At 32.1% G+C, this 20075-nt stretch overlaps 3 protein-coding genes and 2 long non-coding RNA genes across 6 annotated transcripts; 2 read left to right on the forward strand and 3 right to left on the reverse strand.

Annotated features, from left to right (window-relative positions):
- The first annotated feature begins 1139 nt into the window (after positions 1–1139).
- LOC112053459 (uncharacterized) lies at positions 1140–3780 on the forward strand. Its single transcript, XR_002887385.2, has 3 exons — positions 1140–1673; positions 1982–2146; positions 2424–3780. It is a non-coding gene; the product is annotated as an uncharacterized LOC112053459 (long non-coding RNA).
- A 231-nt stretch (positions 3781–4011) lies between these two features.
- LOC112053462 (E3 ubiquitin-protein ligase RNF4) lies at positions 4012–6902 on the reverse strand. Its single transcript, XM_052881549.1, has 3 exons — positions 6680–6902; positions 6328–6560; positions 4012–5794 (listed from the first exon to the last, which is right to left on the reverse strand). Exons 2-3 carry the CDS (start codon positions 6466–6468, stop codon positions 5498–5500), a joined length of 438 nt encoding a protein of 145 aa, XP_052737509.1. The 5' UTR covers positions 6469–6560; positions 6680–6902; the 3' UTR covers positions 4012–5497.
- Positions 6903–9275: 2373 nt separating this feature from the next.
- LOC112053470 (uncharacterized) lies at positions 9276–11564 on the forward strand. Its single transcript, XR_002887388.2, has 3 exons — positions 9276–9480; positions 9600–9832; positions 10367–11564. It is a non-coding gene; the product is annotated as an uncharacterized LOC112053470 (long non-coding RNA).
- A 573-nt stretch (positions 11565–12137) lies between these two features.
- On the reverse strand, positions 12138–16501 carry LOC112053461 (zinc finger protein 532). Of its 2 annotated transcripts, none has more exons than XM_024092870.2 (3): positions 16279–16501; positions 15675–15818; positions 12138–15595 (listed from the first exon to the last, which is right to left on the reverse strand). In XM_024092870.2, the coding sequence occupies exons 2-3, from the start codon at positions 15803–15805 to the stop codon at positions 13786–13788; spliced, it is 1941 nt and encodes a 646-aa protein (XP_023948638.2). In that variant the 5' UTR covers positions 15806–15818; positions 16279–16501; the 3' UTR covers positions 12138–13785. The 2 variants fall into 2 exon arrangements, with proteins under 2 accessions (XP_023948638.2, XP_023948637.2); XM_024092869.2 differs by having other exon boundaries at positions 16330–16497.
- A 1114-nt stretch (positions 16502–17615) lies between these two features.
- On the reverse strand, positions 17616–19618 carry LOC112053464 (cartilage-associated protein). The gene is made up of 2 exons (XM_052891182.1): positions 19156–19618; positions 17616–19085 (listed from the first exon to the last, which is right to left on the reverse strand). The coding sequence occupies exon 2, from the start codon at positions 18876–18878 to the stop codon at positions 17787–17789; it is 1092 nt and encodes a 363-aa protein (XP_052747142.1). The 5' UTR covers positions 18879–19085; positions 19156–19618; the 3' UTR covers positions 17616–17786.
- Positions 19619–20075: the final 457 nt, after the last annotated feature.

Below are 20075 nucleotides of genomic sequence, written 5' to 3' on the forward strand. Positions count from 1 at the left end.
AAGAATCTTCTTTTCTTTCTTTGATTAAAAATCCTTGAATATTTGAAGGATTATTGCAATTTGTTTTCCTTATTTCTATATATTTATAGAATTTGGCTATTTTAAATATTTGGGTACATTAGTATTGTATAGTGAAATAGGTGATTTTGTAAATATTATGTTTATGTTAAATTTTTTTCATTAATAATTCTTATTTAAGAATTAAGGAAAACAAACAGCAATAGTCATACAACTAAAATATAGATTGTACTCGTAGAGAGAACGCCATCTATGGGTAGCCAATAAATCTAATTAGAATGCGCCATCTAGTGATCACGGTACATAACTTTTTTTAACCGAAATGAGAGTTGCGTATCTATCTCAATATATAATGTACTCTGTACTGTAATGTAATCATCTATGCCACAGACCACAACAAAAAGTACAGAATACACAAATTATGAGATTATAATTATATAGATTAGATTACCTATTTAGTCTATTAATCTGTGACACAGATTATTAGATACTACAAAGAGTAAACACCACAGAGTTACTTGCACAGAGTACTTTACTTAGTAAAGACAAGTGACAACTGTAAAAAGTGAAGATTAATACGACACCAAGGAACATATTTACACTGACACTGGCAAAGATCAAAGAATATATACTCCAAGGAGAAGAAGTGAATGTATGTCCACCTCAGACCAATTATAGAAGGACCTGTATTGCACTCATAGTCACGAACAAAATAGTCTGTCATTTTCTGAGGAAAACGAGCTTAGATTTGGTATATATCTTGTACTAAACTAGAAGTTTTTGCCCGTTTTTACACCATTCAATTACACAGAAAGGTATTTTTACGGAGCTCTTTAACCGACGAACACGGATTACGACTATTTAACATCGGTTTTTATAATCGCATTAGATCGTTGATCATATACTTTGACAGAACAGTAATGTCAAGCGAGGCAGGTCCTATACAATAATTGGTCTGAGATGTCCACACACGAAAACGTTGGACATAGCAGCGCTACTATTTCCGGAAGCGGAATATTTTAGAACTACAACAGCTGCAATTATGGAGATTCTTGCTTTTATTTTTCATTTTTTTTATTGAGTTACACTTGTTTAGTTTTTAAATGGTAAAACTATTAAGAAACCTCAATCTATTTTTATATTGTTACTATTTATATTAGATAATAATATTATTATCAACCGATCAGCATACGTAAAATAAAAAAATATTACCTATGTATAGAACAAAATATCAATAATTAATGCCAAGCTTTGACACCTATATATAATGGACCTGTGACAAATTTACGTCAAATTTGGTCAAGGATTTAATTTTTTAAAGAATAAACAAAATTTTTTCGTAACCTCTCTAACTTAAAAAAAGCTACCTTAATGGAGCGAGATAGATATTTTTTTAGTCATTGCGTAAAGAGGTTAGACATATTTTACATGACAACATCAATTATGTCAATTGTGACCAAATTATCTTTTGTTTTTGTCGACCCAAAATGGTTATTGTTGTGTTTCCGGTGTAACGGTATTCGAAATATTACGAAAATAATAACCAATAGCTTGTGAATCGCAAAATTAATTAAATATTATACAATAGTGAAGTGTGCAGTTGTTGCCTGCACCAACAAAACCCAAACAAAACTAGCGGGAATTTCATTTCACAAGTAAGTATTAAAATCTTTGATTTTTCTGTTGATATTGAGTATTTTAAAGGTATTTTATTTTAATTAGGCCCATTGACTAATTCAAAGCTTTACAATAGGTGGTTTTATGGGCAATCCTTTAAAGAATTGAATTATTTCACAAGTTTTGGTTTGACCGTATACGTAGTGTTGGGAAAGTATTGTTTAGATTATCGATAAATAATGAACAATTGATTTGTTTCGTTATATCACCGAAATAAGCGAAAACGTATAAATTAGGTAATACATTATTTTATGTTCTATATGTATAGTCATTTTATATTTTTCAGATTTCCAAAAAATCATGATTTAAAACCAAAATGGTTAAACAGCATTAACAGGCCTAATTTCCATCACGATACAGCTGCATATGTAGTGATCATTTTAAGAAGGATTACATTAATTTAACATTATGCTTTCCGCACCTCAAAGACAATGCCTGCCCATCTATCCCGGTGAGAATCCTTTTTCATAGTATTTATTCTTGTTTGTGATAATATAGGAATTCCCTCATTTTAAAATATCTTAATAATAGCAAATTTTAATTTTAACATTTATTTATATAATTTTTTTTATTGTGTCCAATAGTGTAAGAGAAAGATATCATTCACAAATTTGAAAAAAAGATTTTGCTGGTTGGTTGCTTTATGTACCTACTCATAAAAATACTAATGTTGCTTTATAGTAATATTTCAGTAGATGTAACCAAAGAATAAAAATTACCTATTGCAGAATTTATCACCTGAGCAACAAGTAAGACAAGAAAGTGCAAGAAGTGAACCTTAATCTGTTATTAGAGAGTCATGACAATGCTGTTTCCCAAAATGGAATATAATTAGTATTGTTTTGTATTGTCAAAAACATATCTAAAAACTAAAATTTTCTTGTAACGACGTCTCAAAAAAAATATTAAAAAAAAAATTTGTCTAGTAGAACGATAATCAAATTTTAAAAGACCATTTATAAAAAAGTGTCAGTTTTGTTATGTATAACGTATAACGTTGTATCAAAAATTGTAAGTTTTGCAACTTCTATAAATAAATTTTGTTGATGAATTACGATTTTTGTTTCCTATTGCCTTGGTTTAGTATTAGGCTGGTAGTCTAGGACAACATCATATTCATCAGATAGTAATCGTTACACAATCAAGACATAAACACAGGCCAACGTTCGTGAGTGCCAATACAAAACATATAGTTTAAATAATTTATACTATACAATGTTTATTAAATACTACAGAGTAACCAGAGAGTCTTTACAAACTGCGTGCGTGCAACCCATAAAAAAAAAAACAAGTCACGCGTCTCCTTGACATTTGCATATAAAAACAATTACGTAAATAATCAATAAAAAAATACTCCATCTTATTTCTTTAGTTTTTAAAATATTTAGAAACAATTAACGCCATTTTTCTTGAATAATATTGAAAATTACTGATGCGACGGTTCGTATCGTACTGACAAGAGAACGTATTCGTTTTTGAATTTCATATTCGTAGCGGGTACGACACCGTCATGTTCCGTACGCTCCATCTGTATATTATTGATTAATCTGTGTTAAATAATGATTCAATGAGAAAATCAATTGTATGGAATTTTATATTATAATAATGTAAGATAGAATTTAAAATGTTTCATTTTAGTAAACATAATATTTTGTATAATTTTATATCGAGTGCTTAATTATTATCGATAAAACAGCCCTAGCTCAATTTAGAGACCAAACATGGTTACCGGAAGCCTCAAAAATAATTACTTGTCACCAAAGACCTTATACTTATAACAAGACTGTGCACCTAAAATTTTTGCTAAGCTAAAATGAGATCTATTGTTATTGACTTAAGGTAGCTATTTCTTTATAGGTGATAGGTAGCAAAAAACGGTCCTGGCGAGAGGGCTCCCAATGGTTGTGTGTCCTTGTCTGTCGTCTTGCCAGCTTAACTAATTATTGTGCTTGGTAGAAATGGTAGAAAATTTTATATTTTGCATCTTTATGATTTACCAGAACAAACAATCCATAATCTTTGAAACTTATTTTAATATTTATACGGTTTATATAAATAATAATTAATTCGTTGTATTTAAATCATAATCTATTAAAACTGAGTAAAAGTAATACATAAAAGTTTTAGACTGGTATCTATTAAATCAATTTTACTGATAAGGTTGAATATTTTTAGTGACAATTATTATTAATAATAGGTATTATACATTAATTCTTCACATCAGTTAAGTAAGAGGCTAACTTTTGATTGTGTGATATGCCTGAATTATTAGATACCTACCTACTATTGAGTTGTAAATGTTATTCAAATAAAATATTTTATAAAGGGAAAATGTTGTTTTATTAAGTATTTTTTATCATAGGTAATAATTAATTCAAAGTATTTTAAGTCCAGGTACCAGCTAGTACTTACATTTTGTCAAAATGTCGGCAAAATGCTTATTTAAATAAATAACTGTCATTAATTAATACTAACTTTATTTAGGCTATATAGACTAGCTGACACCCTAGACTACGTCTACGTGGATCCTCTTGCAGTACTACTAGAACAAGAAAAGTTCAAACCTCTAGTTTACAAATCCAATAAACAATATTTTAGATCCAGATATCAGCAAGAGTAATTTTTCTCAAAATATGGCAACAAATATAACATACAATATATATTTATTTATTTAAATTACTGTCAATAATTTATGAATACAAACTAATTTACTATTTTAGACTAGACTAGCCGACACCCGCGACTTTAAGACAAACACTTCACCACTACAAAAAGGTAACTTTAAATTTATGGTTTACAAAGCCAAAGGTTTAAAGATAAAAAATTTATGAATTGATGTGCAACAAACTATGCATAGGACATTCTTAAGATGGCAAGGACACCTTTGAGAATAAAAAAAAAGAAATATTAAGTATAATAATTATTATTTAAATTGGATCATATAAACATTTGAATTATTTTATTCTGATTTATTTAAGAGCTTATGAAATAGGACTACCCACAACAGCCAACTTTAATGTCCAAGAAATGGAGAAACATTCGCAAAGGGGGTGCTGTGTCAAATAGTAGTTAACCTATGGTGTAAATCATAACATTGAGCAGGATGTCATAATCTATGCAAGATGTCTATGCAAGTCACATAAAATAAGTTTAAGTATAGCAATATTATTGAAAAAATATCAATATTATCTTATTGTAAATGCCACCAGTAAGCTCAGGATCAATTTTATAAAAGTTGTAATCTTGTCCATAATCCTACCATAGGCAATTACAGTAAGCAATTATAACATTTGGATGGCTTTATAAGTATGAGGTGGCAAGTTTCAAGGATTCACAGACAATCAATATGAAAAATCATTGTTCTTAAGCCATCAGACACATGCTTTGTACCCATCTGCTACCTCCCCCGGCTGATAAGATTATGATGAAGATGACCTAAATACTAACACTACTATATTATCACATTAAATTGGGAGACAACACTAAATCATAAAATCAAATTTATGCAATACAAAAAGTTTAAGCTTTAAAATCCATTTAAAAAATATATACATACTAGAAGACGCCTGCGACTTGTTTTTGGAACATTAAACTATTATGATTATGAATTATGTGACTTGATTATACTATGACTTAGTCTTGTTTAACACACTTTATAAAGAATTAACGGTTAAATTGTATTTGGAAACATTTATCAAAATACATATCTATAAATTTACAAAAATACATCAGTCTTTTTGATAGTAATAAGCAACTAGATAAGAAAAATAACAAATTCAATCTCATAAGTATTCAAAAAAGTTTAAACTGTTGGTATATATAAAGGATGGAAGTATCTTTCATCCCTAAGTGCACGTCTACAAGTGGGACATTGTTTGAGTCTTAACAATGCCTGCTTAAGACATTTAAAGCAGAATACGTGGCCACACACAGTTGAAGCCAAAGGATTTTTGCCTAACTCATCCCAGCAAATAGGGCAATCACCAAATTTATTCTTTGTTTTTTCTATTGTAATTTTGCTTGGTTCTGGGTTTGTTTGCTGTTTCTGATTATTATTTGGTTTTGTATTGGTGTTTGATCTTGTATTTGTAGAAATGACCTGAAACAAACAAACATTTGTAAGGCCAATCTGCAATCTGCAATTACATTTCAGATGCCTTGGAAAGTAGTTGGTCAAAACTGATTGCCAATATTTTAGGGAGAATAAGGAATTGCTTCTAAAAATACATTTAATAGTTATTTTGTTCAGGTTGAGCTGATTTAAGCAAAAAGTAATAATTATATTAAACATAAAACATACTTGAAACTACATTATTTATGGTCTGGATATATTCAGTCTACATTAGGGAGCCACTGGAAACTGGAAGCTCAAGAAGAAGCTCAGGGTGTGGATTTTCATCCTTCTCCTAACAAGTTAGCCCGCTTCTCTGTAAAACTGCGTCATCACTTACCTACCATCAGGTTGTAGTCAATTGAGTTTTTTTTAATTCTTAAGATAGCAACTTAAGAATTAAAAAAAAACTCAATGACATATTCCATCTTCATTTTTAATGTGAAATTATAAAGAGGTACTGGAATCTTTCTTAGCCCATAATAAAAGTGAACTTGACAAAACACATTTTTTACACTTACAATTTGCATATGACGGCTTTTTCTTGGTGCACGAACCAACAATGAAGCGTCAAAGGATTCATCACTATCCAGATTTATAACTTCGTCCCTTAATGGGGTAACAGGACTTGTGAGATCAATAAAATCTACTATGTAATTCATATTTGGTTATCTACAATGTAAAATCAGTTAAATATTTAATAAGTGGATAGTATCCGTCAGCAGGTTGTTTCTATAATACCTTCAGCGTAAACCTGCAAATACAAATTTCATATTATGTTTATTTTCATAGAATTCAGATTGTTAGCGAGCACAAATTAATGTACATTATCAGGTTAACTATCAAATACTATAAGTACATAGTTACACTTACAGTGTTTTGAACATTGAAGACGTAAGGATGTGGTTTTAACGTTTTTCTTCTTCTCGGCCTTTCAGTTTCACCTCAAACCATATTAAATTACTCTTTGCCTCAAACGGCTAAATAAATACCTTTCACAATTCACTGACGGACTGACGGTTTTTTTTCGATTTTGATATTTTTGAATTTGAATTTTCTTTTGATTGACTAATTGAAACTTGTCAAATTGACACATCAAAGACAAAATAAAAATGACAATCAAAGAGACTGTTTTTTTTTAAAGGTACATACATAGTCTGAGGCTATTATTTATTGACAGATATGCACCGTCAAAGAATAAAATAATATAGACTCCAAGGACAATAAGTGAATTTACATACTCGAAAACGTTGGACATAGCAGCGACATTAGAACCGCATACGAAATATTTTTGAATGAAAGTCAGCAATTTTAAACGTAGATTTTTGATTTTTTTTATTTTTTTCATTGAGGATATTATTATAACACTTACTTTTAATATATTTGAAGAAACCAATTGAGAAAAACAAAAAAATAACAGAAATGTTTTATAATCCGGGATCGAACTCAGAAATATTATATCGTACTTTGGTAATACACTACTAGCGGACGACCCCGACTTCGTCCGCCCTTAGAGCTCTTCAATCTGGCCCTATCGCAAAATCCGTTATTAGTAGATACTTGCTAACTAAAAACGCGCATCATCGTCATCATCATCATCATATCAGCCAATGGACGTCCACTGCAGGACATAGGCCTTTTGTAGGGACTTCCAAACACCACGATACTGAGCCACCTGCATTCAGCGAATCCCTGCGACTAGATTGATGTCGTCAGTCCACCTGATGGGGGGTCGGCCAACACTGCGCATTCCAGCACTTTGGGACCCCAATGTCCATTGGCTCTTCGAACTATGTTCCCGCCCATTGCCACTTCAGCTTCGCAACTCGTTGAGCTATGTCAGTGACTTTGGTTCTTCTGCGGATCTCCCCATTTCCGATTAGCCGGTTTCCGAAAAGGCTTTAGTACCATAGAGTTAAATAATTTTTTTTAAATTTTCCCCAACTAAATTCGGGGACAGGCAAAGATCGTAATTTAATATTTAAAAAAAATCTAAACTTCAAATAAAAAAATAAAATCTTCACAGCTGATGTTCTAATTTTAAAGTTCATTCCCTTAGGTGGGAAGTAATTTGTATGAGTTATTCCCTCCCTATGGTGGGAAGCAGCATTTTCCAGCCAATACTCAGATCAAAACAACACTACTTTCCGAGTATGAGAAATGAAAAAATATTCCAATTTAAGTCTTTCTTTTAATCCAAGTGTAAGTGAGCAGATTCTAAAATAATATATTTTTACTCATAATAAATTAGCATAGCTATGTAGCATCAATATTTATTATTATACTTACACAATCGTTTTTAAAAGCAATTTGTACTGTGTCCTGTTTTCTCATGGTCACACATTATTTTTGTTTTGGCCATGTTCATTTTCAGGGCCACCTGTGAAACGCTGCTGAGATCATTGAGCATGGTACTAAGGTCATCCAGAGTCTGCGCCATGATGACTACATCGTCCGCGAACCGCAGTAGAGTGATGAACTCGCCATTGATGTTGATGCCATGCCAAGTCCAATGACCTTAGCACAGCCCAGGTTTCCACCGAATCGAAGGCTTTCTCATAGTCCACAAACGCTAAGCATAGTGGCTGGTTATAATCGTGAGTCTTCTGTATACCCTGCCGCAGCGTATGTGGTCTATGGTACTAAAGCCTTTTCGGAAACCGGCTAATCAGAAATGGGGAGATCCGCAGAAGAACCAAAGTCACTGACATAGCTCAACGAGTTGCGAAGCTAAAGTGGCAATGGGCGGGAACATAGTTCGAAGAGCCAATGGACATTGGGGTCCCAAAGTGCTGGAATGCGCAGTGTTGGCCGACCCCCCATCAGGTGGACTGACGACATCAATCTAGTCGCAGGGATTCGCTGAATGCAGGTGGCTCAGTATCGTGGTGTTTGGAAGTCCCTACAAAAGGCCTATGTCCTGCAGTGGACGTCCATTGGCTGATATGATGATGATGATGACGATGATGCGCGTTTTTAGTTAGCAAGTATCTACTAATAACGGATTTTGCGATAGGGCCAGATTGAAGAGCTCTAAGGGCGGACGAAGTCGGGGTCGTCCGCTAGTAGTGTATTACCAAAGTACGATATAATATTTCTGAGTTCGATCCCGGATTATAAAACATTTCTGTTATTTTTTTGTTTTTCTCAATTGGTTTCTTCAAATATATTAAAAGTAAGTGTTATAATAATATCCTCAATGAAAAAAATAAAAAAAATCAAAAATCTACGTTTAAAATTGCTGACTTTCATTCAAAAATATTTCGTATGCGGTTCTAATGTCGCTGCTATGTCCAACGTTTTCGAGTATGTAAATTCACTTATTGTCCTTGGAGTCTATATTATTTTATTCTTTGACGGTGCATATCTGTCAATAAATAATAGCCTCAGACTATGTATGTACCTTTAAAAAAAAACAGTCTCTTTGATTGTCATTTTTATTTTGTCTTTGATGTGTCAATTTGACAAGTTTCAATTAGTCAATCAAAAGAAAATTCAAATTCAAAAATATCAAAATCGAAAAAAAACCGTCAGTCCGTCAGTGAATTGTGAAAGGTATTTATTTAGCCGTTTGAGGCAAAGAGTAATTTAATATGGTTTGAGGTGAAACTGAAAGACCGAGAAGAAGAAAAACGTTAAAACCACATCCTTACGTCTTCAATGTTCAAAACACTGTAAGTGTAACTATGTACTTATAGTATTTGATAGTTAACCTGATAATGTACATTAATTTGTGCTCGCTAACAATCTGAATTCTATGGAAATAAACATAATATGAAATTTGTATTTGCAGGTTTACGCTGAAGGTATTATAGAAACAACCTGCTGACGGATACTATCCACTTATTAAATATTTAACTGATTTTACATTGTAGATAACCAAATATGAATTACATAGTAGATTTTATTGATCTCACAAGTCCTGTTACCCCATTAAGGGACGAAGTTATAAATCTGGATAGTGATGAATCCTTTGACGCTTCATTGTTGGTTCGTGCACCAAGAAAAAGCCGTCATATGCAAATTGTAAGTGTAAAAAATGTGTTTTGTCAAGTTCACTTTTATTATGGGCTAAGAAAGATTCCAGTACCTCTTTATAATTTCACATTAAAAATGAAGATGAAATATGTCATTGAGTTTTTTTTTAATTCTTAAGGTGCTACCTTAAGAATTAAAAAAAAACTCAATTGACTACAACCTGATGGTAGGTAAGTGATGACGCAGTTTTACAGAGAAGCGGGCTAACTTGTTAGGAGAAGGATGAAAATCCACACCCTGAGCTTCTTCTTGAGCTTCCAGTTTCCAGTGGCTCCCTAATGTAGACTGAATATATCCAGACCATAAATAATGTAGTTTCAAGTATGTTTTATGTTTAATATAATTATTACTTTTTGCTTAAATCAGCTCAACCTGAACAAAATAACTATTAAATGTATTTTTAGAAGCAATTCCTTATTCTCCCTAAAATATTGGCAATCAGTTTTGACCAACTACTTTCCAAGGCATCTGAAATGTAATTGCAGATTGCAGATTGGCCTTACAAATGTTTGTTTGTTTCAGGTCATTTCTACAAATACAAGATCAAACACCAATACAAAACCAAATAATAATCAGAAACAGCAAACAAACCCAGAACCAAGCAAAATTACAATAGAAATAACAAAGAATAAATTTGGTGATTGCCCTATTTGCTGGGATGAGTTAGGCAAAAATCCTTTGGCTTCAACTGTGTGTGGCCACGTATTCTGCTTTAAATGTCTTAAGCAGGCATTGTTAAGACTCAAACAATGTCCCACTTGTAGACGTGCACTTAGGGATGAAAGATCCTTCCATCCTTTATATATACCAACAGTTTAAACTTTTTTGAATACTTATGAGATTGAATTTGTTATTTTTCTTATCTAGTTGCTTATTACTATCAAAAAGACTGATGTATTTTTGTAAATTTATAGATATGTATTTTGATAAATGTTTCCAAATACAATTTAACCGTTAATTCTTTATAAAGTGTGTTAAACAAGACTAAGTCATAGTATAATCAAGTCACATAATTCATAATCATAATAGTTTAATGTTCCAAAAACAAGTCGCAGGCGTCTTCTAGTATGTATATATTTTTTAAATGGATTTTAAAGCTTAAACTTTTTGTATTGCATAAATTTGATTTTATGATTTAGTGTTGTCTCCCAATTTAATGTGATAATATAGTAGTGTTAGTATTTAGGTCATCTTCATCATAATCTTATCAGCCGGGGGAGGTAGCAGATGGGTACAAAGCATGTGTCTGATGGCTTAAGAACAATGATTTTTCATATTGATTGATTGTCTGTGAATCCTTGAAACTTGCCACCTCATACTTATAAAGCCATCCAAATGTTATAATTGCTTACTGTAATTGCCTATGGTAGGATTATGGACAAGATTACAACTTTTATAAAATTGATCCTGAGCTTACTGGTGGCATTTACAATAAGATAATATTGATATTTTTTCAATAATATTGCTATACTTAAACTTATTTTATGTGACTTGCATAGACATCTTGCATAGATTATGACATCCTGCTCAATGTTATGATTTACACCATAGGTTAACTACTATTTGACACAGCACCCCCTTTGCGAATGTTTCTCCATTTCTTGGACATTAAAGTTGGCTGTTGTGGGTAGTCCTATTTCATAAGCTCTTAAATAAATCAGAATAAAATAATTCAAATGTTTATATGATCCAATTTAAATAATAATTATTATACTTAATATTTCTTTTTTTTTATTCTCAAAGGTGTCCTTGCCATCTTAAGAATGTCCTATGCATAGTTTGTTGCACATCAATTCATAAATTTTTTATCTTTAAACCTTTGGCTTTGTAAACCATAAATTTAAAGTTACCTTTTTGTAGTGGTGAAGTGTTTGTCTTAAAGTCGCGGGTGTCAGCTAGTCTAGGCTAAAATAGTGAATTAGTTTGTATTCATAAATTATTGACAGTAATTTAAATAAATAAATATATATTATATGTTATATTTGTTGCCATATTTTGAGAAAAATTACTCTTGCTGATATCTGGATCTAAAATATTGTTTATTGGATTTGTAAACTAGAGGATTGAACTTTTCTTGTTCTAGTAGTACTGCAAGAGGATCCACGTAGACGTAGTCTAGGGTGTCAGCTAGTCTATATAGCCTAAATAAAGTTAGTATTAATTAATGACAGTTATTTATTTAAATAAGCATTTTGTAGACATTTTGACAAAATGTAAGTACTAGCTGGTACCTGGACTTAAAATACTTTGAATTAATTATTACCTATGATAAAAAATACTTAATAAAACAACATTTTCCCTTTATAAAATATTTTATTTGAATAACATTTACAACTCAATAGTAGGTAGGTATCTAATAATTCAGGCATATCACACAATCAAAAGTTAGCCTCTTACTTAACTGATGCGAAGAATTAATGTATAATACCTATTATTAATAATAATTGTCACTAAAAATATTCAACCTTATCAGTAAAATTGATTTAATAGATTATATATTGCAAAATCAGTGAGTTTGATATATACTCAGGCACAATTATCCGCCCTCTTTAATATGACGCGAGTATAATAAAGTGGACGGATGATTGTGCCTCTGAGTATATGTAAATAATTGTACATACATAAGAAGTAAGTTGTTATCAACATCCGAAAATGTACCAGACACCAGTTTAGAACCTCTTACACATTCCTTCAGGACATCCAACAGGACCAAGACGAGATAATTGGACTACCTACATAATTAATTATATCTCTCGTTCATCGAATTCGATGCTATGAAAGATATCCGCTGTAATGGGACAAGTCCCATTTCTTGGTGTGCATCATATGACTACTTTATAGGTACGTAAAACTTTAAACAATATGTATCTACTTAAAATTAACAAGCATGGCTAGTAGGTAGGTACCTATACATACGTACGCTAAACCTACGAATCTAGAATCAAGAAATTGTATGAGAGACCAAGGCGCAGCCACCGTTTCTCCGGTTATTCTATGCGTCTACCTATACATATTAAACTGTCAAATTATAATAAACAATGCATTTATAAATACAAAGGTTACGCTCGAGCGTACCCATAGCAAACTGGGACAAGAGTTGCAGTGTTTGTTACATCCTTGTAATATAATTATAGTTAATCTTAGTGTGTGTAGAGTCGTAATAAAATCTAATAGCACTAAGAGGGAGTTCACACCAAACCCTTTTATTTTATTTTGGAGGTTGTGTTCATCGTTCCTATAATATGATACTCTTAACTGCGCTCTCTGCATTGGTAGGACGCTAGACTCAAAGTAGAATGCAATTAACGGTCTCCTTTATAGCCGTCGCTTTATAAATAACTAAATAAAAACCACAAAAAACACATTTAAAAACATTAAAGTAAGAACTTAGCTTATGCAACTGACTGAGTCCTCGTCTGTGGAACCCAGGCAAGTCAAAAACAAGCTAAACTGTGTCTTCGCCGGCGAAGACGAAGCCTTCGATATTTGACGTCACCCGAAGTGGCGACGTCACGTGACGAGTTTTTAAATCACGATCTCGAAGGCGCCTGGACTAATACACTCAGGCCAAAACCGTCTAGAACGGCCCTTCATGCTGAGGTCCAAGTCTCAGAAGAAACGCGCTTAGAGACTTCCGCCCATCTATTCAGCCTTCGGGCCCCATCAGACAAAGCTTCTGCGCTCACCTAAACGGTGACGTCGCTGAGATCCCATTAGGGTGCTTACGGCACTTCCACAATCAGAAGAAAAAGTCCCACTGATTTCCCATTTAATAAACACGACAACTTCCGCCCCCCTAACGCCTTCCTCCCATCCCTGTACTCGGATAAGAGGCATATATTTTTAGGATGGCTTATCTTTTCATCAATCTAACTTAGGCAGGTAACTTTTTACAAACTTAATTATTAGAGAAAAAGTAGGTTTTCTCTCTATGTATGAAGTTAAGGACTAATGCTGTGTTTTTGTGCATTTTTCATTAGAAATGCCATACCATGTACTCTAAAATGTTTTTCTAGATCATTGGAAGTTTCAAATTGTTCCCTACAAATTCTACATTGGTTTTCTTTAACTGGTTCATCAACTGGGGGATTTAAAGCATTTTGATCTTTCAACAAAGCTAACTCATTATAGCATGGCTTTTTATCAATGTATGCTTGGACATCAGATATCCCATGTTCTAATAATAAGTGAGTTGAGAAGGATGGTTTAACAACAAAAGATTTACCACATTCTAAGCACTGGTATGCCATACAAGGGTCTCTGTGGGTCAGTATGTGACTTTCCAAAATTTCTCTATTTTCACAACTATAACTGCATATGGTACATACATTTACATTGTTTTTCAAATTTGGTTGTACGTCATCTACTTTATCTTCTTCTTTATTAACAGACTTTTTACTTACTTGTGATGTACTCCTTTTAAATTTATTCTTAGTGGCATGTCTGATTTTTTTACTATTAGTTTTCTTAGACAGTATTTTTTTTCTATCCAACTGGTATAGTAATACTTGAATATCTAGACATTTGTGATTTTTATGAAATTCTGCATAATGTGCTTTAATATTTATCCAATTTTGGCTAACTTTCATTTTACACAAGGGACATATTATTTCCAAATTATTATCACTTGCTTCATTAGCCTGTAGTGAAGTACTTTGAGTACCAGTATTTGAAGAACACTTAAAGGGACAATCAATAGGTAGTTTTTTGATATTTTCATAAAGGCACCTATACGTGAAACTACGTGAACACTTACTGCATTTTTTAATGACACGATGATAAACATGCTTTCGAAACTTTGGCTGCTTATTTGCATCTTTAAATGAAAATTTTGATAAAAATGTCTTCAAATTTGCTGACGAATGTTTGTTTACATGGTGATTAATCAAATTGTACATTTGCTTAAATACTGCATCACATACTGTACATGGATAAGATTGTTCATTTAATTTATCTCTTATTTGAGAGCAATGGGGGTTTAAGTGTCTCTCTATCAGGCTCTCTGCAAACAACTTCTGTGGACATTTTGGACACTGAATATAATTTGTGATGTTACCTTTTTTACATAATGTACATTGAGTCTTTGTTGCAGTAAACCACATTTCTAAACAAAAGGAGCACCTATATACTCTTTTTAGATGAGTTTTAAAATGTGTTCTGTATTCATCAGGGTGAAAAATGTTTTCACATTGGTCTATGTTGCATGTCAGTCTAGTAGCTGATTTCATTCTCTTGAAACCTTCACAATCATGATCAAAAGGGTATGATGCAACTCTGTTAGGCAAGTGCATTCCACATTCTGCACAAAAGAATGGAGGGATATTTAAATGAATGCGTAAATGAGCTTCCAGACCACAAGTAGTTGGAAATACAAACATGCAGATTGGACATGCATGTGCTTCTTTTGTTTGCTGCATATAATGTGCTGCTCTGTCTTTATATATGACTCCATGTTTATATATGTTTTTATTGCATTCATAGCAATTAGTATTCTTTGGTTGATTAGTATTATTTTCAGGCTGGGGTTTTGGTTTTTGTAAAATAGACAAGTTAAAATGTTCAAGTGGCAGTGGCTCTATTTTCAAGTCTGTAACAGTAATTGTTGCAGATTTAAATCCATGAGACCTAATGTGTGATAACAAATTACATCGATTATAAAACACTATAGCTATCATGCAGTGCCTGCAAAAATATGAGATCTTCAGTGACTTGCGGTTTATGTGGTGTTCATAACTTGACTCAAAAAGAAACCTGTAAGTAGATAATTAACTATTTAATTTCTGAATTTCTCACCAAGTTTAGTTATTATCATAGTAATATTAAAACTTACTTGTCTCCGCAGTCTGTACATGAAAAAATTTTGTAACCATCTGTCGGTATAGGAATTTTGTAGTTTGGCAACGCTTTAGTGAAAATCAAGTCTTTTATAGTAAGTTTCTCATTCATTATATTTATGCTCATGGCTGTATATTATCTGAAAGAAATAAATAGTTTGTGAATATTCTTTATTAATCTTGGGTATATACATATATTAAAAGCAATATTAGTATCTGTTCAAGTTGGTAAGTACTATAACCCTAGCTATTTTTCAGGATCATCGGTCTATTAATGTTCTATTGCAAGGCATAGGCATTATTAGAGAAAAAGAACTTTGATACATCAAACTGATGTATGATTTACATAAATAACATAAATTTAGGAACATACTTAGGCAGGTATTTACTAGCATTCTGATCTGAAACTTTCTAATAGACCAATTTACACATTAAAGCCGGTAACGACGAAAATCGACAAGTAGGTAGGTAAATACGTGCTTATATTGTTGGTATTTACATCCAAAATCGGTATCGAGATAAACGTTCAGTTGCATAAAATCAATCATGTTATAAAAAAGTAAGCTCTATAGCAGTCTTATTTCTAGTATACCTACTTACTTATTACTATACCCCTACAAAAGTATGGACGAGTAGCTGAAAGCTTCTTACCATGAACACACATTTATATTTCCTTATTATTTTTGTTAACAACTGTGAGTAAAAATGTTTAGGACTAACGTTAACATATCTTATTATTTCTCGTGCTATTTTCCAAAACGATGTAAAAATTTCCACCCTTCTAAATATTGACAGCTTGAACAGAAAGTGTCGCCATACGAAAAAGTATTGGTATTACCATAACTATGTAGTACCACAGAGGATATAAGAATAGGAATGGTTGGTCTAAAAACTCTAGATCTATGCTAAAAACAATATTCTACCAGAAAAATTAAAAAATACTTGCCATGTTTCGGAAATTAAAGAAACTAATTTCTTCTTTTAACTTATTAAGCACCGACGGATAAAAAATATTTGTTGTGTGGCGCCCTAAACGTTTTTTTTTTAATTTCTTAACAACATATGTTTGCGCGTAGCCTAAATCGGAACTAAACTGAATAAATAAAAAATAATATTATTTAAAATCTGTATTAAACATTAATACATATTTGTATTAAATTAAATTTAATACAGATATGTACTGTATTAAACAAAAATAATATTATTTTAAATGAAATACTATGTAATCATATTTGTACATAGGTAATGCTTTAATAAAAAATTGATTTTAATTTTTCAGTAGCCAACAGACAACACTTGTAACGGCTTGCAACCTTCGCAAATGTTTGCAACCATAGATTTTGACAATGCTTGCAACATTATAATTTTTTTTTATTAACTGGTTTTATCGCTCCGAGTTCTAGCTACATTAGCTCTTTTTTTATAAAAACCTTTATAAATAAAATAGCATCTGTCTTCTAGCCATTTTAAGCCTATTATTTAGACATATATATTTGAACATCCACAGGTACAATGTTTAAAATATGATAAAATTAACAAAATTATAAAATCTAAATCCGTGTCATTGCTGAGTCTTTTACGACAGGTAGAAAATATGTAATAATTATCTAATAATCTGTGATTCTGTGGGTAGAAATGTCATACCTACATAAAAATGTGAGTTTTTTAAAGAGCCTAGTTTGAACTACTTTAGTATTACTTTATTTACAAGTACGAACGATTTTTGGGCGGCAATTCCAAAAATTGTTCGTACTCGACTAAATTGTAAATTATAGTAGTAGTAGTAGTAGGTAGTACTAGTAGATGTGTTGTCAACATCGGATTCGGAGGTAAAAGCTATTTAAAATTACCAATTGACTCTTTTTTTTAGAAGGTTAAAACCATGGATTATGTTAAAATTAAGGTAGGTTTATGCAAAAAGAAAATAAAAAAATATGTAAATTAAGTATAGGATTATCTTTTAATTGTAGTAGTATGGCACTGGTAAAAGGATTTAATTTATTAAAAAATAAAAAATATATACTTATTAGGTATTATAAGTAACTTTAACTTAATACTAGAGATCTATGAAAAAACATTACATTATCAAAAGCATATTATACATATGCCTAAATTGTATTGGCATTAGGGTCACTATTATCTTCTCTATGAAAAATATCAAGAAGTTGTTTCTCATTCTTATCTCTTTTATAGTAGAATATTATGTCTGGTATTTCTACAAACTTTTTCTCATCTGTGAGAGTTTGATAAATATTTTTGTTCTCAAGCATGTCTTCATCATTTGGATACAATGCCAAATATGTGGCAACAGCTTTTGCAGCATTGTCAATTCTGTCTAGATGATAATAAGATATCTGTATGTAATTCAATATATCAGCCAATATTTCTATGCCAGAGTCATACAGTGGTTTTAACTCTTCCTGGCACTTTTGTCTGCATGTTAAAACTGAGGCAATATTATTCGAGACAGTTATTGTAAATTCTGGAGACCATTCTTGTTCAGGCTGACGGTCACACTCAGCACGACAAGAGCTTTCCCATGAGAGATAATGAACTATAGCCTCCTCCATGTTGTGTACTGTTTCACCCCATTTTTTTTGTTTGTATGCTTGTACCCCAAGTTTGTAAAGAACTTGGTAATCATCACGTTCAAGATCAATAACTTCTTTTACATCTACTTCAGGCTGTTCAATATAATAGTCATAATTTTTCTTCATATCGACATCATATGGATGTCCTATTAGATATGTATAAGTAGCTGATGCAGCCTTCGGTAAATTATTCATTTGAAAGTAACAAATGTGTAGATATGAATAAGGCTTTCTTGCCTGCATGTACTCTAACACTGTATTAGATACATTATTGTACATATGAACATCATCAAATCCTTTTTGCTGGCATTGGGTAATACATTGTCTAGCGTTAATGAAATATTCGAAAATTTTTAAATCTTCTATGTTTTCAATTTCACTCTTTGGAAGTTCAGATCTGCATTGCAACCTACAGTTAACAATCACAGCTTTGTGAACTGTATATAAATGTAAAGCTTCTTCAAATTGTACAATACATTCTGACCATCTCTCTTTGGAATATGCATCTACACCTTCCTTAAACACTTTGTCCAGTGATGTAATCTTATGACTTCTGCATAAAACTATCATACATAAAAATATTGCAATTTTCATAGTTATTGAACACATTTTTGTTTTAGTAAGTATAAGCAAGTAAGCAAGTAACTTACTTATATTATTTTTGAATGGTTGCTTGAGTTGCTTCACAAATGATAGTATGGAAAAAGTGCAATGCAACTCTCTCACTCTCCATGAACTCAAAAATAACGTTCGGCGTTCCTTTACATCCTTCAGTACAAAGAGATGAGTTCAAGTAGCTGTCGCCTGCTATGCTACCTATTAAGAATAGTTAATTAATATTCACACTTTAATTTGTGTAACTTAACAATACCAGTAGGTAAGGTACCTTTATTAAAATCACAGATTATAGATTAATCCTTCATATTTCACAATTATTTTGATTTATATTAATTTACATTATAAAGTATAGATTAACTCAACGCAGACGCAGAGTTAAGAGTTTGAGTTTTGACACTACGTGCCACGCCACGTTCACACGTCGCGACGCGATAGTCGAGTCGGGTCAACACTCGACCTATTCGACAATCGACCGAGAGGAATAACGAACAACCATGTTATCTATTCTGGGAGTCTGGACACAAGCGAACAGGGTCAAAACTCAAATCAAAACATGAATCGGATCGCGTGTCGCGATCCGCACCCGCTTTGAACAACCTTTAAAGGGTTCCGTATCTCAGAAGAAAAAAGGAACGTAACCCATATTATGTAAAGGATCACATTGTTCTCCGTTTGTCAAAAATCAAACTTCTAAGTTAACGTGAACAACAGGATGCGGCCAAGCCAAAAAAAACATACTATGTAAGTATGTAGTTCTGTATATATTTCAACAATCAAGAGAATAAAAATTCCTTCCATCTAGAAACTTGTAGGTATTATTTTGTATTCTGTGCGAGAACATGGCTTAAATTAAATAGGTTTAGCAAGAACAAGAGTCCATATTCAAGGAACGTTGTTCCTAACATTTAATTGAGATAGCTGTGCGTGTGCATGTAGAGTGTGGAAATGTTTCCTTGGCAGGTAGATAGGTAGGTAACATAAGGAGGTAAAGTTTTATGGCGAAGAATAGGTATTTTTTACGGATAGGATTCTTCAGTAGGCGAGTCCGACTCGCACTTGTATTTTCTTTTGTCCGTTCGCGTTGATATCTGAAACATTTTGAAGGTAAAAATTATGATCAAGCAGTTGTAGGTGACCCCTATTTCATCTCATTTGCTCGGATAAGTTACTTTTGATCGGCCAATTATA

This window comes from Bicyclus anynana, chromosome 1 (assembly GCF_947172395.1).
Source record: "Bicyclus anynana chromosome 1, ilBicAnyn1.1, whole genome shotgun sequence".
Classification (NCBI taxonomy): Eukaryota; Metazoa; Arthropoda; class Insecta; order Lepidoptera; family Nymphalidae; genus Bicyclus; species Bicyclus anynana.